The sequence below is a fragment of the Saccopteryx leptura genome, chromosome 2 (genome assembly GCF_036850995.1).
Source record: "Saccopteryx leptura isolate mSacLep1 chromosome 2, mSacLep1_pri_phased_curated, whole genome shotgun sequence".
NCBI lineage: Eukaryota > Metazoa > Chordata > Mammalia > Chiroptera > Emballonuridae > Saccopteryx > Saccopteryx leptura.
Genome location: NC_089504.1, coordinates 142,874,702 through 142,900,797, shown reverse-complemented (window position 1 = coordinate 142,900,797; position 26,096 = coordinate 142,874,702). Strand labels below are relative to the sequence as shown.

Genomic DNA, 26,096 nt, shown 5'->3' with positions numbered 1-26,096 from the left:
TGTTTGGATGAGCTTACAAGTTCCAAAGATATCTAAGATAACCTCAATAGTATTTTCATTGATGATACAGGGTAAGTGGTAATCACTCCGAGCATAAACAAATTTGGCTAAGATCATTGGGTCTATAATTTTCATACAATATTAGGGTGGTTTATTCTTTCACGGACTGGCACAAAATTTCTGGACTGGTGGTTGAAAAACACTGCATTAGCCATCTCTTCCTGGATCGCCTATTTGCTCCTTAAAATCAACATGCCCATGACTTACTTATTCACCTTCTCTCTGAGGACATTTTTCTCATGCTAATTTCATTCTGCTGAGTGGTACCATCATTAACCCAATTACCCAACCAGAAACCTGAACAACATCCTTAACTTCTTCCTCCCTCTGCTTACCTCCCATTGTATATCCAGTCACTACTTCCCTAAAAGGATTGTCAGATAAAATGCAAGATGCTCAATTAAATAAAAATTTTTAATAGATAATAATTCATTTTAATATAAGTATGTCCCCAAATATGTACTTATATTGAAAAAACTATTCATCATTTTTCAGAAATTCAGATTTAACTGGGTATCCTGTACTTTTATTTGCTAAATCTGCAGCCCTAATTTCTAACATCCGTCAAATCCTCTCTACACTCACTGGCTCATTGTTCAAGATCTTTTCTCTTCTGGATCACTTGAACAACCTTCTAATTGGTTATCCTTCCTCCAAATATTTCCCTATCCAATATTAGATCTAAACTGCTAGTAAACAGATCTTTCAAAAACATAAATTTAATTACTTTAACTTCTCCACTTATTTTTTAAAAATATTTTTAATGTTTATTTTATTGATTTTAGAGAGAGAGAGAGAGTGAGAGAGAGAGACAGGAACATTGATCTGTTCCTATATGTGCCTGATCAGGGATCAAATCAGCAACCCCTGTGCTTCGGGCAATGTTCTAACCAACCAATAGAGCTATCCTATCCAGCCAGAGCACTCCTCCACCTGTTTGCATATAAAACCCTTCATTACCTCGCTCCTACCAAACTCTCCCATCCTTCTTGGAATGTATATATCAGTCATACATTATATGAAGAAACTAGCCAATGTGTCTGCTGGCTGGCTGACCACAGAAACTCTTTCTCAAATAGCCCAGCAACAAGGTATGTCAGGCCTTTAGGGTGGTCATCTTGACTGCAAAACTAAGAGTTATCCAAATGATGGATAGTCCCTTTGCCTTCCCATCTTCTCTGTAACTAGGCAAGTGTCAGAAGACCCAAGTCTGTCTTCTAGAGCACAGCTCTGGTGTCCTGAGAGTATAGAACACACCTGTAGTCTTTTAGAGCGTGGTAACTAACCATCATGAAAAATGGCTCTGCAGTTGGACAGTATCACATTCAAGTCTGCACTACTATCTTTCATGCTTCAAAACTCTGATAGCACACTGGAGGCCATTCAGAAAAAGCTTGGAATAAAGGTTGGGGAGACCACATGTGACAAAGTTTTCATTCTCACAGAGGTGGAATATTTACGGGCTTGTGTAAATACACCAATGTTTAAAGAAGTGGCAACTACTGTATCTGATATCTAAGGATATCAAAGAAATTATGGATGAGCTCAAGGCTGGTGAAATTCTGACACCTGGGCCAAGGAGTGGGTGCTTCTCTTGTGAGCCAGCTGAGGGTCTCAGCCTTGACTGAACCACGCAAGGGACCTGGCTGTGGTGTGCAAGCAGGCCTTAAGTTTATATTTAACTGTAAATATGCTACTGGAGAAATAAAATATGAATCTTCTATCTAAAAAAAGATGGCTTCTAGAAAGAAAGTATGTGATGTGGCAGCTAGTGAATAATGGAAGGAGGGGGCTAGGTATTATTTTATACCAATGGATTGCTTCTTATTTTTCCTTTAGAAAATATCTTTGCTGGATTTACTGGTAGATGATAAATTTATTTAAGATAGATCCATAACAAAATTGTGGTATGGCTACAACAAAAGGAAATTTGGAATAAAATGTTCATTATTTATTGGCAATTTGTAGAATGTTAGAAATAAAATGGGTGGTGAGGACCATCTGTTCCCATATTCTCATTTCATGGATGAGAAAAATGGAAACTCAAAGAAGGAATGTAATTTTCTCAGGATCACAGAATTGATGAGAACTTGTCCTCTGGGTGAGTCATCATTCCAGGCTGTGAGACTATAGAAGGCTTACCAAAGATGAGAACAGCCCATAGGAAACCCCCACTCCTCTCAATCCTCCTGGGCTCACTGGCTCCATCACTCCTCACTGACTGCTGTATCCAAAAAGAGTTCTCTTCATGGGCTCATATTTCATTTTCAAGAAGTTTATTAATGAACCATGTAAAGCATTTAACAGTGAACATTATAGGTTCTCAAACACATTTCCTTTCTCTTGACTATTTTGTGTATCATTTCTATTTTGTTTTTGGTCCTCCATCTGATTAATTTTCCGTTTAGGTTTCTGTTTTTGTTTTTTTTTGTATTTTTTTTTATTTATTTATTCATTTTTAGAGAGGAGAGAGAGAGGGTGAGAGACAGAGAGAGAGAGAGAGAGAGGAGAGAGAGACAGAGAGAGAGAAGGGGGGAGGAGCTGGAAGCATCAACTCCCATATGTGCCTTGACCAGGCAAGCCCAGGGTTTTGAACCAAAGACCTCAGCATTTCCAGGTCGACGCTTTGTCCACTGCGCCACCACAGGTCAGTAGGTTTCTGTTTAAAAAACTAAGTCAGGCTAAATTAAATGGACACAAGTAGAAAGCTATGCTATCCTCACTGACCCTACCATAATGTGAACATGAGGGTAGGACTGGTTTCTGGAAGCATTTGAGGAGGCTTTGCTTCCTGGTGTGTCTCACAGATATTCCAAGATAAGTTGGAAAGGTGCATACCATCTAGTTAATTCTTATCACTGCCAGAGATGTGAAGTTGAATAAATGTCCTTGTTTATTAAATTTGAGGGTTGAATAGCTAGCATTAACTATACTTCCTGTTAAAACATTTCCAGAAATAGATAGCCAAGAGGTTCTTTACAACATTATCACATTTCTGATCATGGACTGGCAGGCAGAACAATGGCAAGGAGTCATAGTAAAACTCGAGGCAGAATGTTATGATGCACTGGTTAGCTCTAGAGAAATAATCATAAACTCATCAACTGATGGAAAACAAAATCTACTACTATAACTCCCCACCACAGGTAATATGCAATTCAAAAAATAAGCTGATTGGTAAAGTACAACTAAATGAAGAAAACCAGCATATCCAATGACACATAGAACATGGTGCCAATGCCTGGACTTCTGTTTGAAGCAGAACAGATAGAGAGTAAGTTAACAGGTTGATATTAACTTTGATATCCATTCTTAATGTGGGGACTGCTAGTAATAGAAAGAAAGAAATTGGGAGAGGGTGGACATCATGAGTTTGAATCTAGAATCTATTACTCAGTAGCTGTGGAATTTGTGGCAGATTAATAAAAGTTATATTTGCCACAGTCTGCTTGTGTGCAAATAAAAATAATGGGCTAATATCTATTGAGTGCCCACTCTGTGCCAGCAACTCATCTATCCCCTTTATGTGTATTAACCCATTCAACTTCCCACCTAGGAAAAAGACTATAATTATCTCCACTGTACTGAGCAGCAGCAAGCTTAAGTAACTTGCCTAAGAAAACAAACAAACCCAGGAAGGGGCAAGGCTGGGAGTAAGTAAGTAAGTAGTGAATATTGATATGATAAAAGCACAGAGGGGAATAGTGAATGGCAAGCAGGACCCTAGTTTATAGATGGCCCATGAACCCAGGAGCAATACAACGCTGTTGACTGGGATATGTGAAAAATGCATAGCACCCCAAATCCTGAGCAGATGTTGCTTAGTCAATCAGAAGAAATGCCAAAGGACATAGGTAGCAATGGATAGTTACTAACTGTGCAGCACGCTCTATGTATGACAGACACAATATGGAAACAAAAATTTGACACTACTGGGCGGAAAGTCAAGTGAATGTTAAGACAATATACCATCTAGTTGAGCGTGAAGAAATTACGGTGGTTATTAGCAGGAGTTAGGAAAAATATGGAGAGATAGGAAGACATAAAAAGAACACTGTCGGAGGGAAGGACAAAGAGACAGGATTTAATCTAACATGAGAGAGTGGTGCTGGAAATGAGAATGGCATGTGTGACATACTACAGAGTCCTGTCTGACTAAAGCAGAAGCTAATGGGACACCAGAAAAAGCACAAAAACATCCCTCAAATCTGCTTTGTGGTGCCCATTTACTCCATTCTACAAGGAGACATCTTACAAAACTGTTATAGTGTACACAGGTCTTATCTGGCTGAGAAGGGTAGCACACACGAGTGAAACAGCAAAAACCAAAAGAACTAAAAATTTCAAAGTGTCCCTCAGTAGATGATTCTTTTGGTCAATTATTTGTCAGTGGCTTCCTGTAATCACTATTCACTAAGATTCTGAAACCATGTCATGCTTTCCTACAAGAGCAACTGGTTTGTTTGATCTAAATTTTAAGTCTTTTAATATACCTCCAATGACATTTTGTTTTGCAAAATAGTGCTAGATAACTGAAGGGAGAACACTTTTCCCCCATTTTTTTAAAGAAGTAAATTAGTAAGCAAATGTGTTGCAGTGTTTATTAATTAAAATTAATAGAAATTCTAAATGATTATTCTTATTACATTATGGCAACGATATTAATAGTTTTTAATAGAAATAGAAAAATAATGAAAATTAACAAATAATTAGTAGAGTATTAATAGAAAATAAAATTTAATTAAAATTTAAAATGTTAGTTTGAAGGAGCATCAAATTATTCATATACCTAAGATGCAGTGCTCTTAAAGTACAAGTTGGAAGTCTTTTCTGGAGAGAAATGTGAGTCAGATGGAAAAAAGTTGGCATTAAATTATGGGAGTCCTTGCATAATAGTCTCAGGGACTCGGTTTTTATCCTGTTCCTCAGGAAAGACTCCTGAAGGGATTTTGTCGCAGTAAAGAAAAGTAGGCCGTGTTGCCGCCATATGCAGAATAGAGTGGAAAAGGTATGCAGGAGTCCACTGAAGTAGTCAGGCATGGGACCGTGACAGTTTATCTAAAAGGTGATTCATCTTTAATAAAGATACTCTGAAACATTTTGAAGAAAAATTACCACTGCTTTGTGACTGACCAAATAAAAGAGAATTTCGAGAAGCCTTGGATGATAGGTATGGAAGAGCAGGTGGACAGTGGCACCATCACAAAACAAGGAATGTGAAGCAGAGAGCAGAGCATATTGGAGGGATAAAAAATATGTTTTTGTGGAAGACTCAGACACACCAAGATATGAATTAAATTAACATGTAGCTATGGAAAAGCTAAGTTAGAGGAGTCCTCCCTCAGCTAACGTTATATTTGTGAAGATACAGAAAGCACAAAATAAGATGGCAACAATAGCCTTCTTCATGGAAAGCAGTAAAGAAATGTCCATTACACATACATTATTTTCAACCCTGTTAGGACATTCACGTATGCATCCTAACACCAACTTTTGTCACATCTTGAATATAAAAAGCAATAAGAGATATGGAATTTCAAAGGTGAGTCCAAGTAAAATATTATTCCTCTTTACATCCATATATTTCTTCTGAACTGAAATAAAATATCCCACATATAACCAATCATTTTTCTTTGCTGAGCAACAGATTTATTATTTATTTACTACAAAAACATGTTTAGCACAAAGATATGTTATGTAGAAAGATAAAACATAACACTTTTCAGATTTTCACTGATTTTTGAAAACAACATTTCTCAACTGGTAGAACTATATAAACACAGACATAAAAAACACCAACATCACATTTTAAAAAATTTGGCAAGCACACTTGGCTTTAATAAAAATAAAATTAAACTGGTAACTTTGGAAACACAGGATTCTGTGATATGTGTACATGTTTCTTCAAGAAAAATTCACATGTTTGTTCCAAATCACATTTATCTATAGGAATAATATGAATTCAATAAATATTTAAACCCAGTTGTGTCTAGAGGATAAACAATAGCATAGCAGGAAAGAACTGAGCTCCCAAAATAGATAGGCATTCTCACTTAAAACCATTTGATTGAAAGTTAACTCTCAGCATACTCGAAGTAATCTTATTGATTGGATTAAAAATGGCTAACATTAGAAGTGGTGAAATTTCCACTTGCTTTAGGTTGCTATTACTGTCATTATCTTAAAATTTTTGAGTCCAGCTTTTCATTATATGTAAATAAGATTTATTTCTTTCCATCTGTGTAATAACCCTTCAAAAGGTAAGAACTTACAAGGGTAGGAGAGGACAGAAAACAGTAACAAAAGTACCAATATGTGGAGGAAAGAGATAAATTAATAAAATAATTTAACTCAACCAGCATTCATTATTATTCAAGTGTCATTCTACCAGACATTTACAAAGACAGAGAAGACACAAGGGCCAAAGTCTATGAACTTAAAATCTATGCCGGGAGACAATAAGTTCTATGTATGTGATTCAAATAGCATAAGAATAAAGTTTCCAAGGTAAAACAATAGTGCAGTTATATCAAAGTGTATGCTAAAATGCGGAGAAAATCCGGGGTCATCAAGACAGGTTCCAGAGAGAAAATGTATATGTGATTATGCTCTAAGGGAGGTGTAGGATTTGGCACACAAATTTCAGAAAGGAGAATAGCATAAGAGAGCTTCAGCAAAAATGAGCAGGTTGTGTTCAAGCCAGGAATAACTCAGAACAGATCTATAGAGGTGAGGCCATAGGCAAGATGGCCAAGTCAATAGAGGGCCTTGAATATAAAGCTGAGGCATTAAATCTGATTCAAGATCTAATAAGGAGCCACTGTAGATTTGTAAATAGAAAAGGAGTTTCAAAAATATTCAGATATTTTATCTCCAATATGTTAAAACTATTTCTTGGGTTTATTAAGAATTTGACTGAACCCATGTTTTCATGTACAGGGTTAGGGTTGTCTCGAGGCATCATGATTGACATAATATGGTTTATATGTTTATATGGTGAGAAACTGGGTTTGAAAATCTACATGGTAATCTAACATTTCACTTTTTAATAAACGGACATAAAAGGCATTTATAGTTGACTATATGGAAAATGATTCAAAAGATAGTTTCCCTAAATTTATACCCAAATGATTTAATAAATAAATGTACATAGTGCTATGGGTTAAATTGTGTTTCCCAAAAATTTATATGTTGAAACTCTAACCCCCAATGTGATAGTTGTTGGAGATAGGGGCCTTCAGGTGACAATTAGGTTTAGATGAAATCACAACTGTGAGCCCTCATGATGGCATCAGTGTCCTTACAGGAAGAGACACCAGAGAGTTTCCTCTTTCTCTACAATGTGAGGACACAGTAAGAAGGTGGCCATTTGCAAAACAGGAAGAGAGCTTTCACTAGGGAGCTGAATTAGCCAGCACCCTCATCTTGGACTTCCTAGCCTCATGAACTGTGAGAAATTCCTGTTGTTTAAGCCATGCAGTCTGCAGTATTTTGTTAGAGCAGCTTGAGCTATATATATGTGACTAATACACATAGTGTCATTATAAACAATCTCAGATATTTCTCCGATCCTCTTCTTCACGTCTTTCCCTAAAGTTTTCTTGGCTTTTCCTTACATAGATGGCAGGCAAAAGAAGCATAAACTCATGTTTAGTGAATTTTAGTTAGCATCTGTAAGATGATCTATATATGTTACCTAATTTAAGAATATGTGACACCATGATCTATAGGAAGAATTTCAAGACCATTTTATTGAAAAAAGCGATAGAAAATGTACACAATTTTATAATCCACAATTAGGAGTCTTCTAAGTAGTATACATATATAACTAATTTATATCTGGTAACCACAGTGGACAATGAAAATAAAACACTCCATGATAACTTTTCTTAAGGATAATTAATAATTTATTTCTCTTTTATTGTCACAATTACCACAATTATCTAGCTACATGACCAATGTCACTATGTATCACAGGAAGATTGTCCACCTACACTTCACTGAGACAAAGACAACGGCCAATTATGTGTTAAATGTACAACAGGATGCTAGAAAAAGGTGGTTTTTATGTATAAGACAAGACGTGGTATATGATTTATTAACAGGTTGGATTTAATACGTATTATGCCAAGAAGCAAGTATAGAAATGTTTTGGCATTGAGTTGTTATTAAAGTAGAAAATAAGTAAATTAGAGAAATAAATCCAGATCTTAACTTACAATAGATACATTAAAATAGGAAATTAATTGGCTCCTCAGAATTTTTGTTCAAGATTTTTTTTGTTTTCTTTCCTTTTGTTTGTCTTTTATATATAAATGAGTAATATGAATATATCACAAGTTAAAGAAAGTCCTCATCCAAAAAAAAAGGTACCAGTATATGAAAAACAAATGAAAAATTACCAGGTATTTTTGCTTACAAAAAATTTAAACTATAAAGAGTCAGAAAATATATATAAAAATGCCACATTGAACGAGGCAATCATACTCTACCCAAACTGGTAGCACCCTCTTAAAATTAGTTGCATTCCATTCATTCGGTCATACAGTGGTGACTGACAAAAAGGCATTATGAACTTGTGTGCCATCAGGAGACTTGGCCCCATGGGTCATCAGTTCTTGGATTGTCATCCAGTTGTCCAAAATTTTCTTGTTCCTTTTCTTCATCATCTTTTTGTGACTCAGTTCAATGATGTTGATCTCCTTCTTGCCCTCGCTGCCGCTCTGAGGACTCTCCTTGAGACACTCTAAGCGGCTGCGCATCATGAACTCTCGGCGCCGACGCTGCTCTTTGGCCCGAACCAGGTGTTGCTTTCTCTCCTCTTTGCTCCAGTAGCGCCCCATTTTCATCTCGCTCATGGTGTCATCGTCTGTCGTCATGCCACTCCGCTCCTCCTTGATCTTTAAGGCACGTTCCTTCAGAATCCGGTCTCGCACTGGTCTCTTAGTGATGTATCGGGTCCCATCGCTCCTAATTTTCACCTTCCATTCCATCTTGGGTTCTGAACACTTCTGGGACTCTTTGCACATGCTCACCAAACTCAGCTGACTCTGAGCATATTCGACGGCAGATTTCTGCTGAATTAACTGCATGTAGCTTTGATAATGCCGGGCATGTGCTGGGATGTTTGTATACCTATAGGAGGAGCTGTGGTAAGGAGAGAGGTAAGGGATGTGTTCACTGCCTGTCTTCTCTTGATCAGAAAGCTTGTTGCTGTCTGCAATCTTCTCCTTGCCTTCAACATCACAGGATTGTTCTGTGGTTTTGGTTTTGGTGGAGATTGACTCTTTAGTGCTCTGCCCAGAAGAGGACTGATTGGCTGCAATTGTGCTTCTCAGGTTTTTCTTATTGGTGAGGTTGATCATTCTTGGAAGGGAACTGTCGGGGGAACGGTCCACAGTGAGTGGAGTGCTTCTGCAGCTTTCGGCTGTGTTGTAAGCGCTAGAACTGTCCTTGTCTGACTTTTCTGGGTGTTCAATGATGTCATCTAGTTTTCCCCTTTGCCTATCGATGCTAGTGTTATAATTTCGGAATCCTTCATCATGCAACGCCCAGATGTCTCCATACTGGTCTGTTACCTTCTGGAGCCTGTGAGCCTGCATGATATTCTGGCATTCAAGTTCAATGTTTCGTAGTTCTTCATTCAGCAACTGTAGCTCATGCTCCACTCCCTCTTGTTCCCCTTGGTTGCATTCTATTGTGCTGCTCGAGTAATACAGGTCATACTCTCCATGGTTTCGAATCTTGCATTTGAGCTCCAAGAGCTGCCGGAATCGTTCGCACTCCTCATCTTGGTTGCCAGGGCAGTCAGAATCAATGTATTCACCTGACACGAAGCTCTCATTGCACTGAAGTTCAACGCTTCCCAGAGTGTCTTGGCTCTGCCCCAGCTCTCTCTTGCTCTTCAAAGACGTGCTGTTGGGATCCTCAGCCGCATTCTCCTGCTCTGAGCTCTCATCATTCCGCAAGCTTTCATCCGTGCGCCCCACTCCACTGTCCTTCTCATGGTTGTTGGATGAGGATGTGGCTGTGTCTGTTGTGCCTTCTTCTTCTTCTTGTTTTTTTGGCTAAGAAAATAATGTTGAGGGGACAAAGAAAACACCAATTGTTGAAACACTCGCTGGACAAACAATGCTTCTTGAAAAAAGTATAGCTCCTAGAAAGCTGCTGTAATTTTGGTATCCACAACAGTTTTCCAATAAAGGCAATTAGCCCAAGGCAGCTTTATATGCAGTGAATTAAAGAAAACAAAAGCTGCTTGAATGTGGCTACGTACTCCCTTGGGGATAAATAAAATAGGATACAGTTAAATAAGCGATTCTCATCTTAAGGCTTCCTCTTGCTTGGGAAACTCTGGCCTGAAGGTGCGTACAGGAGGTGACTGTGAGTTTCTGAGGTGATAATACACAAGAGAATGGGAAGCCAGGCTGTGGTCTTCAGCAATATGGAGGCCTGGACTTCAGAAGCCACATCACCTTATTTTATTTTTTCCCTGAATTTTAAGTTCAGAGGAAATCTTACTGATCTAGTAATACACTGAGAATGGTTAGCCAAACACCACAAAAATTCAGGAATGGGGTAGCATTCTAAGCCTAGCACCTTCTTTCTACAAATGAGGAATCTTAGTCTCAGATGGATTTAGCTTATTAGTGACAGGCCTAAAGGGCCAGTGCCGGCTCCCAGGGTCAGGATTTCTTACATGTCCAGGGTGCACTTTCCTGCATACATGCGCTTTGACCTCAGTGCATCTCCAAAGCATGTGGCCCAGAAGCGCCAATAATGTCTTAGCATTCATTTGGGGGTACTTAGGAAGATGGTTCTCCTGTCAACCAGTAATTTCCTTTAAAGATTTTATTCTGAGAGTAAAATGACAGTTCCCATGAAAGTCAGAGCCACTTTGGCTGCCAGACATAGGCATAATATCAAACATATATTTTGATGAACACACACACACACACACACACACTTCACTTCTTCACTTCCTAGTAATTTTTGGCTTTAATGCAGAACGATGAGCTGGCACTGCCCTAAGGAGATGCATATCTAGTTCTTTGTCAGGGAATAGGGTCAAGTTATTTTTCTTCCACCATTCCTCACATGGTAATCTACCTGACAGTTTCTGTTTTCCTTATGTTAAGTTTTTTTTTTCTCTCTGGCAGGTATAATTATGGTATAATTATATAACTAAGCCTGTTAGTGTTAAAGAAGGACAGAATGGTGATAAAAGGTGTTCTACAACAGGTCTGAAAGGGTCTCTCCTGATAATTATTTTCTTTCACGTACCTCATGATGAAACAAAATGTAACAAATGGGAAAGGGGAGAACATGACCATGTATCATGGTACTCTATGATTCTCAGTATTTCCCTAAAATACTTTTCTCATTTGTTAAAAACATACTGAGATTAATTTTAAATGTCTTATCCATAAAAAATGTTATAAATAACATGTTACATCCCTATGTCCTTTCTCATTAGCTTATAATAATGTTAAATGTGGTGACGTCTGTATACTGTGCCATAAAACCCCCAGAGGATATTACTGGCATTGGACATTAGAATTTCTATACCACGTTATTTACATTTATATTTTCTATATCTACTGGTAACAACAATTATCTTTTAGCCCCAAGAAGGCTAGTATTTTTTAAAATTTGATTTGCAGAATAAGTAATACAGACAAATTATGCTATGGGAAATGTTATACAATGTGTCAAGAATAGTTATAGGACCAAGGATGGCATATGAAGTAAAACTTTCACGTTATACATTTTAGTTTTCAAATAGGGATATGCATATTTTATGACTTTCCTTCTTTTGTCAATGGTTTATGAACAAATGTAAAACTAAAAAGTTTTTTTATTTACAAACCTAGAATTAATATTTTCTAAGGTAATACTACTCTATCATTTATCATTTCCCTATAGAATTATTATAGTGACAGGCAATGTTTCTGCCAAGACATTTCTAATGTGGTATTATTGTTTATAAGGGCAAAGGACTTTTAAAGGTTTCTGTACTTCTCATCATATTTCAGTCTCATGGTGAAGAAAAGTTTCCACACAATAAAAATCTAACCTCAGGGACATCTAGCCTTACCTCAAAAGACCCAGCATTTGTATTATGTCTGATGAGTAGGCAGCATTTGACACCGTATCATTTCACCTGGACAGGATTTCTTCCTTCTTTTTTTATCCCCCCATGTCTTGTCAATTCTGCATCAGGTCACATTTTATATCTCAGGGAGAAAAAGCCCGGAGCAAGGTCTTTCTTGCATGTAACCAGCAGCTGCCTCCTGAAAATATCTTTATTTGTGGCCAGTGTTAAGTCATACATAAAAATATTAATCTGACTTACATTGAAAAGCCATCCTTATAATAGGAGCATCATTTTTGAGAATGAACAGTCTTTATAAAGTGGCCAATGAGCATCGATGATCAGTACAGAGTTTATAGCATATAATGTTGATGTTGTAAGATTGCAATCTGATATTTTATTTAATATATATATAGACATGTGCACATACACATACATCTGTGTTATGAGGTGCTAGCATATCAATATATTCACTATTCAGCTTGATACAATGATAGGATGTTTGGGTTTCATGTTTCTAACCCTGTCAGGATTTTCTTAAAACTGTCTTTTAGGATGTGTTAATAATTGATGTTGAGAATAGGATGGTAATTAAACAAATCAGTAAATTGATAGCAGAAGTGTTAATAAAATGATACCTGGTAGATGAATGTCATGAGTCTTAGTTAAACAAAACCTATGATATATTGATCTTGTTTGTATCTAGTAGGAAAAGAACAAAAATGAAAAGACTTGGTTTGTCACAGACTACAGTGTGATCTTTTACTAGTTATGAATTAATTAAAGACAGAAACTTTGCTCATTCTTCTTTGTATTCTTAGGATCTGGCATGGTGCTGGGACTACATTAGGAGCTCAGAATTTTTTGTGGAATAAGTATGTGACCCTAAAGCAAAATGACGTCAATAATTTAAAGTAGAACTGCTCCTATTTTTAGTAAAAAGGTGCAATCATGACACCAAAATAAGATTGATGGTTTACAGCATGTCAACTTCCCTTAGTTGCCTAAATATTCAAATACATACATTAATTTCCAAGTATAACATGACTGTTCAGGGCAGGTGTTACCTTATGAATTATAGTCTGTCTCTAGCTGGCATACTGAGGGGTAACACACATTTTTATTATTCAGTTTCTGAATTAGGTTGAACAGTATTTGGGTCAGCATTTGAATACTACTGTACTCTATCAACAATGGTCCCTAAGCTTTCCAAACTAGAAATAGTCTTAATAGAATAAAATTGTATATATTCCGTTTCCTTTGAGATCATCATTTGCTCTAAAAAATTACCATTATAGAGATGTTTAATAAAACTCTTTGATTTTTTTTTTACTCCATTCATAGTTACATGTTAAAAAGAGAAGTAGCAACATTTCAAATGAGGTAGTTCAAATTGTTGGCCTTACCTGCTCCACCTCATTGGCAGTGTGCTGCATTGCTTCATTATGCTGTTCTTCCAACATCTCCAAGTTTAACTCCTCTAAGAATTCATTCCTTTCATCTTCCAGCCAGCCTTCATCCAGCTGCAAAAGAATACATTAGTGCATTATATGAGGTTAGTGAGAACTCACACTAAAATAGGTGAAACTTAAATGGCGATGCCTGACCGGTTCCTTTTATCATAATGATTCTCTTTACAATACCAGCCTCTGATAGTTCACCTCTCAGAAGGAAGAAAAGGTGTTAAGAAAAAATTGGACTCATGCCTTTTATCCTCTCCTGAAACAGAGCTACAGATTTTCTCTCACAACCCAGCCGAGCTCACAGCATAGAATGTTACCATCTTTCACAACGTCTGAAAAGCACACTGTCCAATCCACAGCTGTTGTGCGATTATTCCAGAGGTCCCCATGTTAAAGAAATGCAATGGTACTAATAGGGCCATGAGGTGATGGGGCTTTTTTCTTTAACAACAACCCCCCAATGTGACACAAACAAAGTGCTTTTCTGCACACACTGACTCTGCCCTTATCCAGCCTTTTGATTTTTAGGTGCATGGCTTCCAAATTAACAAGATGGCTGTTTACCACAAACACAGGCATCATTGATTCTATCTGAAAAGAAAAAAAATCTTCTCAACAACAACAATAAAAACAAAAATGTGATGCCATGTCATATTTATCTTGATTCATTCCCCAGGCCCAATTCCAAACATTGCATTTGGGGGTGGTAGAGTGGTGTGGAGCATGTCGGGTTTTGTTTGTGGGTGCTGAACGCTGCATCCTTGCGGGAGTCTTTCACTATTAAACTGAATGCATCCTCTTGGCTCCTCCGTACAAAGTGAAATGGAAAACTGGTGGTTGCCTTGCTAATATCCTGAGTGTTGACAGCCAATGCAGATAATTTTTCTCAAAGTGGATTTTGGAGCTGGATTACATAAATTAGCTGTCTATGCTGATTAAATTATCTGAATTATTGTCAAATCTCTGCTTTACTCTGTGTTACTGAGAAATGACTAGCTTTCTAGTGAGCTAAAATTGCCAAGAGTTCGAAGTGTTTTCACCACTGGACAAATGGGCAAAATAAACCTTTTAAAGATAAGTGAGTCGAAAACTTTAAAACAAAACGAATCTACCAGAAAGACATTATACTGCACCAGAAGAGACATTATAATATGTGTGTCACATTCATTGACACAAAGGCAATCATAGGTTTCTTGATAATTATTAAAGGTTATCTAGAACTAAAATTAACTCAAACTTTTTAAAAAAATTTATTCATTTTAGAGAGGAGAGAAAGAGAGAAGGAGGAGCAGGAAGCATCAACTCCCATATGTGCCTTGACCTGGCAAGCCCAGGGTTTTGAATCGGCGACCTCAGCGTTCCAGGTTGACACTTTATCCACTGCATCACCACAGGTCAGGCAGCCTCAAAATTTTTGAGGCCAAAAGCCTAGACATATTTATCCATCCTCGCTTATCTTAATGCAGACTTAATAACTTGATCAAGTTCTACCCCATCGACTTTGATATGTAGATGAAATATGAAAATTAAGCTGACTAAAAATTTAAATGCAGTCCAATTTATAATTTTCCAAGTTCTACATTCTTTAATCCCTTTTAAGTTTCATGAGGGTGCAAACACCAGACTCCAAAAGAAATTACTGAAAGCTAGAAATGTTTTCTTTTTATAGGCACACCAAGGAATTTTTTCCTAAACTGGGTCAAAACAAAATATTGTTGAGGCTGATTCAACAAATGATGGAACAAAGTCATCTGAAATTTAAATGAAGGGGTGAGAAAGATCAGGAGGCCACAGGGTAGAAATGAATGGCTCCCTACAACTCTTTCCTTATTAAGTAACCCCGTAGATCCTTGAGTTGCCCTCTGAAGTCAGTGTCTGTTTTGATTAGGCTTTCCTCTGCACAGAGGCATACACAGTGCAGTAGGAAGAGATTCTCCTTTCTCACCCCCCGCCCCGCACCCCCTTCCATGGAGGTGTGCACTCAGGGCAGTCAGAGTCTCGCGCTGCGGCAGAGACAGAACTTTCCCTTGAGCCGAGCTGCAGGAAAAGGAGGACTGTCATGCTGTCATGATACAGGAGGATCTGTTTGTACGATCCTGGTTCACACCCTGGCGTTTCACAGAAAGACACAACCTGCACTGTCTCAAAAGCGGTGGCTACATGTTCTTAGTGAGCCCTCTCTGCCCCCATGTCCCAAGGGGAGGAGGAGAGAAGAGCAATATCGTTAATGGTCTGAGGAAGAAAATGGGCAGAAAAAAAAATGTTGACAGGAAATGAAAGAAATGAGTTATTTAAAAATATTGCACAGTCGCACACTATTGCCCCCAGCAACTCTGTAGATCATTTCCAAGAATGCAGAGAGTATTTGAAACATTAGGAAAAATGGCTAGAAAAAAACCCTCAAAAAACTTCCACATTCTCCAAGTCAAATACACATGCAAAAAAATGTCATAATGAGATACATTAAAATTTATGAAACATATAGGCAATATAAAAAGAAGGTTTATTTTATTTTATTTTTTGTCTTTTTTTAAATGCCACTTCATAGCATGTACTACTTAAATACATTTTTGAAGTATGGTGTTAAAACGCATTTTTTAAAAATTTTTCTGGAAATCTGATTTTCTAAAAGCAATTAGCTTCATTCCAGTGTGCAGAGGTTAACAGACTTCAGGATCATGGGCCTAATGCAGATGCGGATTTTGACAGACAGTACCGTGTCCTACGGAGTCAGATGACTATCTTTTATCAACTGTGAGAAGGAAATCTTGTTTGAAAATGCATCCTCTAACACGGATTCTTTTGGGTCAGGAGTGTAGTCAGATATTCAGAAATGCCACTGGTTCTACCTAGCATACACATTCCATCTAAGATTAACAAGAGCTAGTCTGAAGTCATTAATCTGTATGCTTTTCACAGCCCATTATATTATAGCTATGTGGGAAGGAAATGTTTTAATTCTACATTAGTGAGGTTCTCCAGCAGTTACCCGGAAAGGGCAGGGAAACCACATTATAACAACGAAGTATCGTTTCTATAACAGGGATGACTACTGAGTTCTCTTTCATTTACCATGAACTTCACTAATATGTATTTAGCCTCCTTATTCTGTTCTTCTTCAAGAAAATAAGATCAGTGAGATTAACTGGTTTGTGACATTTCCAGGTAGTTAGTGTAATTTCGTAAGTATTTTAAAAATTCAGTACCAGACTGCTGTGCAGGCTCCCTGTCCCACTTCTAAGACCTCAGGTGTGGAATTTTACTCTGCCCTGGGCTGTAGCAGGCTTTATGGGAACCATTTAGATGGTCAAGGGCATACAGGAAATCTATGTAGAAAGGGTGATCTTTTATAACCACTGTATTGAAGTCAGGATTCAGTCTGACACTGAAATATACGTATTCAATGTAATTTATAGATAGTGCGTAGTTACTGAATCTGAAAAATATCAGATCAATAACTTAGGAGACAAATGGTGATATAACCAACTTCACTCAAAATACTGACAGATGGATAGAATGGTGACAATGCAATGTCCTTTCTGCATTGCAATGGGGTTAAGAAGGATATAAAAGAAAGTGCCAACAGTACTTTTCTTCCACCATTACCTCTCCTTTACTTTCAGGACATCTCCCTTTGTAAAGATATAAAAAAATTTCCTTTAGAAGCTATCAGTGTGTTTTTGGCTAGACAGGAGTTTTTGTCACACTGAACTTGGAAAAAATTCACTTACTCTACATGGAACCACACCATGTTATGTTAAGGCACTTTATTTGAAAAAGTTACTCTAAAAAGATTTAAGTTGATAGCTAGGTATGCTAATGTTTTGCTCGTCAGAGATTCTTTCAAGATACCTTAAAATGCCAATTAAGTATTTTCAGATGGAAAACTAAAGCAAAGATCACACAGAATTAAAAGTTCTGTAGAGTCAACCATTTTTCATTTATGAATTCATTTAAATAACTGGTAAGTGGAAAGGGAAAATTATGATTCAATTTTGTGTTTTTCTTTTTTTAAACGGTGTTTAGTTGCCATTCTGTGGAGCAAGAGAAAGGAATCTTTTAACATATAATTATTTTGATCAGGTTGGTAAGTTAAAAAAGATGACTCAATTATGTTTAGTATACTTGGTTTTGCAAACATCCTTGGGACTGATTTGCCAGAGGATAGCAGATAATGAATGCAACGTTCAGTCTGAAGACCTGATCTCTCTTCTGACCTGCATCTCGGGCCTTGCCACAAGCAGCACGATTCTCTTGCACTCTTCGCTGGAGAGCAACGCCACTGCTTCTTCCCGATTCTGGACATCCTCCCCATTTATCTAGAATACAAATGAAAGTGGCACATTAGTTTCCATTTCCACAATGCTGCACACAATAAATGGCAAATATCAGCTCATTTATGGTAAATGTATGGACAATGAAGCTCACACAATGGGCTCATCTTCAACCCCTCAGTGGTAAGTGCCTTCACTCAATTACACGCTTACTGTAAGAGCCATATCGATCCCTGAAGGATGGCGGACATCAGAGGAAGCAGTTATGTTCATAAATGTCCAACCTGCGCCCTGGCAACATACATCTAGCAACACAATTAACCAGCCCCTGACAGGTGACGTTCATCTTTCTCCGCTCAGAGTAATGGAAGTGTCACTCTGAGATAATAGTGCTGGGGGAAGCAGTGTGGCAATACCACAACTGAAATCCGTCATCCTGCGTGCTTGCTGCGAGCCAATTAGAGAGCTGCGGCATTATCTCTCACCAGGCAACGCTCCCAGGCCACTGCTGATTGCATTTTCACTTAATCATTTCATCTGTGGGCATGGGTCTGACTCAGTCGTCCCAAATCACTTTCAGAATGTCTTTCAGTGCTGAACTAATCAAAGGAAGGGATACTTCATTGGGAACATCCTCATCAATACTGTGTTATGTCTCCCAGTTCCTTTCTAAGATTTATCCTTATTGTAAAACAATAAAACTAATGCAATACCTTAAGGCTCATCTCTTAAGTATACTTAATTTTTTTTTTTAAAATTAACACAGAGTAAAATTACCTGTTTGTAAGAATGCTTAGTGAAAGAAACCAAGCTTGAGTAAACTTTTAATTAAAAAGAGAAGACTCCAGTGGCATTTAAAATAATTCTTTCTTTCCTTTTTATAAGTTCGACAGAGAAAATAAGGTTTCTGGAGTTTGTATTTTAAACTACATTCGCATGTTTAAATGTATTTCGCTTTTAATTAACACAACTTTTTTCTTAGAATATTTTATTTTATTGAGTGTTCAAATCCATAAAGACAATGAGACCTTTCATCTCTACCACATAATCAAAATATATACATGAAAACTAATTTCAATTGAAGGGGTCAGGTAATTCTATCTAAATAAGTATTAATTATATCAGTAAATTAAAATGTGGCTGCACTGACCATTTTTTTAATAATTAATCTAATTGTTCACTAAGGATTTCTGCTTACAAACATGAAGTAGACTACTGAGGCTTTCTTATGTGGGTCTCTGGGATTCTGGCTGATATATGGCAACAGACTTAATTATCAAAAACAAGCCCAGGAAACTGGCCCAGAAAATCTCAACTTTGAGCCACAATAAAAGAACCATATTCCGGGCCCTGGCCAGTTGGCTCAGCAGTCGAGCGTTGGCCCTGTGTGTGGAAGTCCCGGGTTCGATTCCCAGTCAGGGCACACAGGAGAAGCGCCCATCTGCTTCTCCACCCCTCCCCCTCTCCTTCCTCTCTATTTCTCTCTTCCCCTTCCACAGCCACGGCTCCATTGGAGCAAAGTTGGCCCAGGCGCTGAGGATGGCTCCATGGCCTCTGCCTCAGGTGCTAGAATGGCTCTGGCAGCAGCAGAGCAAAGCCCCAGATGGGCAGAGCATCGCCCTCTGGTGGGCATGCCAGCTGGATCCTGGTGGACACATGCAGAAGTTTGACCGCCTCCCCGCTTCTAACTTTAGAAAAAATACCAAAAAAAAGATTCATATTTCTAGACTCATCATATATACTTAATAGGCAAAAGGGGCAAAACCCACAGAACCACATGTATTTTCTTACTCTGATGAGTATCACCTTACTTTTCCACTTGTATACATAGACAGGAAATTCTGCTTTTCTATTTCAAGTGCATTTCCTTTTCTTTCTTTCTTTATTTATTTTTGCAATTCACAGATAAAATTTATCAAGTTAGAAAACAGAAGCTATGATTCCAAAATGGAGACTAATGACTGAAAATCATGTTTTGTTTTGTTTTGTAAATATATATCTGAAAAAGTATTTTTTACTAAACCCATGCTTTTTTTCCCCTCAAAGATAAATTGACAATGATGGATTCCACTATACCTTTCCCACCCCAATTAAGTGTAGATTAAAAATTTTTTCTTTTTTTGAGTTTTGAGGATTTATGTCCATTTTATAGTAGTTCTTAGTAGTACATCTGCAATGCATCTATTTGTCTCAGTCAGGACCCAATCACCTCCCTGCCACTGAAGCACATTTGACCCTAAAGAGGTTGAGCTGGGTTATCTCACACGGCTTATCTTCATCTTTCCAGCTTAAAATAAAATTCTCACTACCTTGTCCTCACAATCTCCATTTAAGTATGTACATACTACCAAATTCTTCATCTAACTTTCACTTACCATTGTTCTAAATACTCTTCATTTATGTTAATTTAATGTTTCTGTTATGTCTCCTATATGAAAGTGCTGATAATAGTGCCTTTTTAAGAGGGTTGTTATAAGAATTAAATGAGTTTATATATATATAAAGGGTTTAAATAAGTTCCTGGTATAAAGTGCTCAAGGTTGGCACACTTTACTGTTGATGCTAATGTTGTTATCACTGTCATTATTTATATCTTGATCTTCAATAAAAGAAAAACTACTTTCTTCTAAATAAAGCAAATATATTAAAATATATGTACAACAATTATATCCACAGTAGTAAACATTGTTCTATTTTAAGAGTTATCTCATAAGTACTTTTAACTCTTAGAGACATCAAGAGACAATATATTTATGTTTCATTTTAAGTCCTTTCCCGTCTCTCTCCTCTATGAAGTCATAATGACCTAGAGCTAAGGTCTCTGGCCCTGGCAGTAAGTCCTTGCATCGGGCAGGAGAGATCATCGGTTTTAGAAACACTTTTACAATTAGAATCATTTGTGGAATGAAATGAATTTGTCACTAAAGTAAGATATGTGATTTATTGTTTCCTTTTCAAAACAAAGGCCACTTTAGCCAATTGGTGGGTAGATTTTATTGTCCTCAGGACTTTAGTTTAGACCCAGACTGATGTTGGGGCAAGAAATGCAGCCGTGGGTTTCAGCAAAGGTGCTTCCCAAGGAATGAAAAGATTTGAGGAACGGAGTCAGATGGAGCTTTCACCGTTTGCTCTACTCCCTGAATGAGGCTTGTGGCGGCAGGGTTGCTGTGGGAGACGGCTTGCTGGGCCTGCAAACTCCAGCAGACCTAAAGCTGCAGGGCCCAGAAACAAGGGCAGGAGACAGAGGAGCGGTCATGTGACCACAGTGTAATGGAAGACTTCCCTTTTAAAATAAGAGAAGGAAAAGGAACCAGGGGAAGGCACCCTGTCACTTCTGTTATAAATGAGGAAAACAACTGGGCTAGATAATCTATGTCTCATTTTCTGTAGATGACCATATTCAAATATTAGTTTCAAAGTGGATATTGCCTTAGTTTGAGGAGATTTGTGGCAATTACAAAGATAAATCAGTTCAAATCTCACTTTATACCTGATTTTCTATATATGCATATGAATATGCATGTATGTATTAAGTGTTAAAATCTTAGAAATGATTTAATATAGCTTTTTTTGCTTGACTATATGAATTTTTTAGTTTTCCCATATTAGTATATCATAAGTAGGTGGGCAACTAAAATTGTATGTGTCCAGCCACCTTTGGAATTTCTCATTTAAAAACACAAGAATCTTAGGCAGAAGAGAAACAATTCATTTCAAACGTGTTTATATTTTAGGGTGGAGAGTAAGAAGATGAATGAAGTATAGGAATGTAGAGATGGAAAAAGAAGAAATTAGGGAGAACAGCCATTGAAGGGAAGAAAATAAGAATAGATATGCTGAAGACCAGTTTATCAGTAGGGGAGAGAAAGAAAGAGAGAGCTCATTAATTGTGTTACTGTTCCACTGTTTGTTTCTGCAGGTTGTTCTCTGGGAGTAGCCTTAAGGAATACAGTTGACTGTTTTGGCCAACATGTAATGAGGCTGCTTGCATAGAATATTAAATGCTTACTCTCCCAAGGAGAAAACGAAAATATAGCACTCTCTCCTTTGGAAAGCTGATCATAGGTGGCATTTCATCCTTCCTCTCTGGCTCAGAATTGCCTTCTTGTCTTAATTTGGTGAGCAATTTTGGGAGGTTCCCCTTATTAAATTCCCAAGGACACATCTGATACCACAAATTTGTGGCAACAGCACAGCAGATAAAAATGTCAAGCACTTGCAGGGGGAAAAAATACATACATGATAGCTAGAATATGTTCTCACAAAGTTAGTTCATGGATTCTCTTCTGCATAATCCCTACCCTGATCAGTCTCTTGAGGATCTCTGTGGGTGTGGTGTCATTGGGTGAGGTCATCTCACAGCTGCATGGGATACATCATCTGGAAAACTTAAGCTACACAATGAGGGCAGGACCATTGAAGTACTCTACTTAGGTCCTCACGAACAGGAAATTAAAATTGCAATTGCTCTAAAGCGATTCATTTAAATAAAAGCCAGCCAGGAAATGTGAAGGATAAGAAGTAAATCCTCTCCTTCTCCCACTCTCATCTCCCTGGGAAAGGAGTCATTAATTCTTCATTACAGAGTAGCCCATAATCTCCTCATCAGCCATATGGGAGCTATTTGTCTATGGCTACAATTTTGTCACAGTTTTATTTAATATAATTTCACTATCACCCTTAAGACTCTTTGTTTCCTGTGTGTGCAGATAGAATTGAATTCCAGGCTTTTTAATGTGACGTATTTATTCATTAAGTGTAACATATTTGCCACTGAATATAAAGTAATCACACAGACAACAATACTTTATCAATTCTGCTGTTGTTTCATCTGTAAACCAACTCTATTAAGAAATGCTGTATTATCCAGCAAATATTTTATCTAGAAGCATTTCCTGCCCACCACATAGCCAAGAATAAAGAAGTATCGAAACATACAGTATGCATATGTGGAAACACATGTGTTTATTTGTATCTAACTCTAGACACAGAACTAATAGATGTAATTTAAAAGCTGTATTCCAGTATCTAGCCTATGGGATAGTAGTTAGCTGAAAACTAGAGAGGGAGACAGTGTGGGTGCAGAAGGCATGGGGTGTGGCGTGGAGATGGCGAGAGGAAGAAGTGACAGCTGGAAACAGCGAGAGAACAATGACAAAATACAGACCCGACATATCAGAAAATGTAGCCAACTTGGGTCATGTTATATGGGGCACAACATCTTCCTGACCTTTTAGTCATTGAGCATTTTACTGTATTATAGCATTGTGTAATGATTGCTGGGTGCAACATGACCCTGAGCATCAAAAATGTCACATTCTTTTTAGTGTACTTAATTGGAGATGTTAACAAGTGAACAATACATTTAAAATTATATCTAAATAAAAGAACTGAAATGGTTTTGAAGTTTTCACTATCTAGATCAGTGGTTCTCAAACTTTCTAATGCCATGACCCCGCAATATAGTTCCTCATGTTGCGATGACCCCAAACCAAAAAATAATTTTGGTGGCTACTTCATAACTGTAATTTTGCTACAGTTATGATTCGGAATGTAAATACCTGATATGCATTATGTATTTTCCGATGGCTTTAGGCGACCCGCCGGGGTCGCGACCCACAGGTTGAGAACCGCTGATCTAGATGCTATATTATTAACATGGCACTCTTATTTCTTGTTGAGGCTATCTAGAGCTCTACTGCAGATTTTATTCATCTGTCATATCACTCTCTCCATTGAACACCTTTGTTTCATTCATCCATTCATTCACATGTGCATGAGAAGGCATTGCAACTTTGGGAGTAAATAAGACTAAGTCGCAGTTTCCTGATTCACTTCCCTTCCCTTCATATATCCAATAACAGATACAGTCTAGTTTGTTAGCTATAGGCCACCTCTTAGGAAGCTCGTGGAACCGCAAATGATCACTAATTCATACTTTTTTTCTTTCTAATTTGGAGCCTTTGTAAAGAGCCCTTGATGGAAAAGGAACTCTGTGACATCTAGCAAGAGAAAGGAAAAGTATGAAGAAGTGATGTGATTCAGTGAGTGTCACCTTGAAGATGGGAAAGAAGGAAAGCAGAAGTCTGGGCAGGATAACCCTCTGGTGTGTACCCAAAGTGACCCGAGCACAACTTTATCATGACAATGTCAATCATATTTGTAATCATCTCTGTATGCAGCTGTCTTCCTAATTACACTGGAACTGCCCCAAATGCTGAGATAGCATCTTGTCTATTTTTGAAGCCTTATTCAAAGCAGAGTGTTGAGCCTAAATGTGTTGAATGCAAAGAAACATTCTTCTGGGGTCCATACCCAGTCAGAAGAAATGGGATCTTTCGTAAAGACTAACAGTTTTGGCCTTGGCTGGTTGGCTCAGTGATACAGCATTGGCCTGGCATGTGGAAACCCCAGATTCAATTCCTGGTCAGGCACACAGGAGAAGCAACCATCTGCTTCTCCTTTTCTCTCCCTCCCACTTCTCTATCTCTCTCTCTTCTCCTCCTGCAGCCATGGCTCAATTCATTAGAGCATGTTGGCCTCAAGTGCTGAGGATAGCTCTGTGGAGCCTCAGCCTCAGGTGCTAAAAATAGCTTGGTTGAGAGCATGGCCCCAGATGGGAAGAACACTGGCCCCAGATAGGAATCACCAGGTGGATTTCTCAGGGTGCATGTGGGAGTCTGCCTCTATCTCTCTTCCTCCTACTTAAAAAAAAAAGAAGACTATATCAGTTTTGCAGAATGCTTTAACAGTTTGTAATGTGCTCAGTTTGTCTTTTATTTATTTATTTATTTATTTATTTGTGACAGAGAGACAGAGAGAGGGACAGATAGGAACAGACAGATGGAAGGGAGAAAGATGAGAAGTATCAATTCTTCATTGTGGCACCTTAGTTGTTCATTGACTGCTTTCTCATATGTGCTTTGCCTGGGGGGCTCCAGCAGAGCAAGTGACTCCTTGCTCAAGCCAGCAACCTTGGGCTTCAAGCCAGTGACCTTTGGATTCAAGCCAGTGACCATGGGGTCATGTCTATGATCCTACGCTCAAGCCAGCAACCCTGTGCTCAAGCCAGTGAGCCCGTGCTCAAGCCGGATGAGCCCACACTTAAGCCAGTGACCTTGGGGTTTTGAACCTGGGTCTTTTGAGTCCCAGTCTGATGCTCTATCCACTGCACCAACACCTGGCCCAGCTAGCTCAGTTTGTCTTTTGAGTGTTCCTTCCTGTTTTGCAGTTGGGTCTGCAGTAGAATTTAACTCTCAAGGGCATGTGTTCTTATTTTGGTTTAATCTGGACACAAAAGCTGAGGAACTGTGTGTCTTTCTGTAGCTATTCTTCATGGGAGAGGACTCACAAGGGATAGAACGGGTCAAGGCAAGCTTGGGACAGAAACTTCGGCATTCAAAGTAATTCCTGACTTTGCCCTGAACTTTTCCAGTTCTGCAGCTTACCATTTTTTCCAGTTCTACAGGTTATGACCTACTTACCATCTTTCTCATTCAGCTGAAATTTAATTAGTCTTTATGTTTTCACATTGCCATGTGGAGAAGAAAGCATATTTCTTCCACCTGTCCTGAACAACTCATTAGTAAATTGTTAAAATATCTTCGGGCTTTTAGACTTTCATGTAGTAATGGAACATCGGAATATGTCATCTAATTTATTCTGGAAAAGGCAGCAGTAATAATTACTGCTGCTAGTAAGAGTAGCAATTAATGTTTATTACTTACCATGCACCGTGCTAAGAATATCACGTGCATAATCACATTTAACCTTTGCAACAATGTTTTCTTATTATAATTTTTTAAAATGAGAAAACAGGCTTACAATGAGAGGTTAAGTAACACACACAAGTAAGTGTGGAGCTGGAACTTGGAATCAAGTTATCTGAGCCCAAAGATGATGTCCTAATCACTAATTATTAAAAATAATTCTTAATGAATGACACCATCCTTACCAAAAAAAAAAAAAAAAGATTTAAATAATACCTTTTTTATTTTGCTGATGTTACTATCCAAACCAAAGACAAATTCTTTTCTCTAACATTTTTTTAAGAAACAAAATTAAAACTGGTGGACACATAGTAGGAAACTAAAAGAAATAACCACACCACATACTTGCAAAATCCGATCCCCTTCCCGAATTCGGCCATCCCGGGCAGCAATGCTGTGTGGGTCTACCTGCAACAGAGGGGACACACACCTTCAG

The 26,096-nt window shown here is 37.9% G+C and overlaps 1 protein-coding gene across 2 annotated transcripts in view; it reads right to left on the bottom strand.

Moving 5' to 3' along the window:
* Positions 1–5,840: 5,840 nt before the first annotated feature.
* The window catches only part of PDZRN4 (PDZ domain containing ring finger 4), a 357,707-nt gene continuing 337,451 nt past the window's right edge, over positions 5,841–26,096 (bottom strand). For both annotated transcript variants that reach the window (XM_066368967.1, XM_066368968.1), the window contains 4 exons: positions 26,006–26,068; positions 17,835–17,936; positions 13,561–13,677; positions 5,841–10,127 (listed from right to left, as the gene is read on the bottom strand). In XM_066368967.1, coding sequence (XP_066225064.1) covers positions 8,601–10,127; positions 13,561–13,677; positions 17,835–17,936; positions 26,006–26,068 — 1,809 coding nt within the window. In that variant the 3' untranslated portion in view covers positions 5,841–8,600. The remainder of the gene's footprint in view (positions 10,128–13,560; positions 13,678–17,834; positions 17,937–26,005; positions 26,069–26,096) is intronic.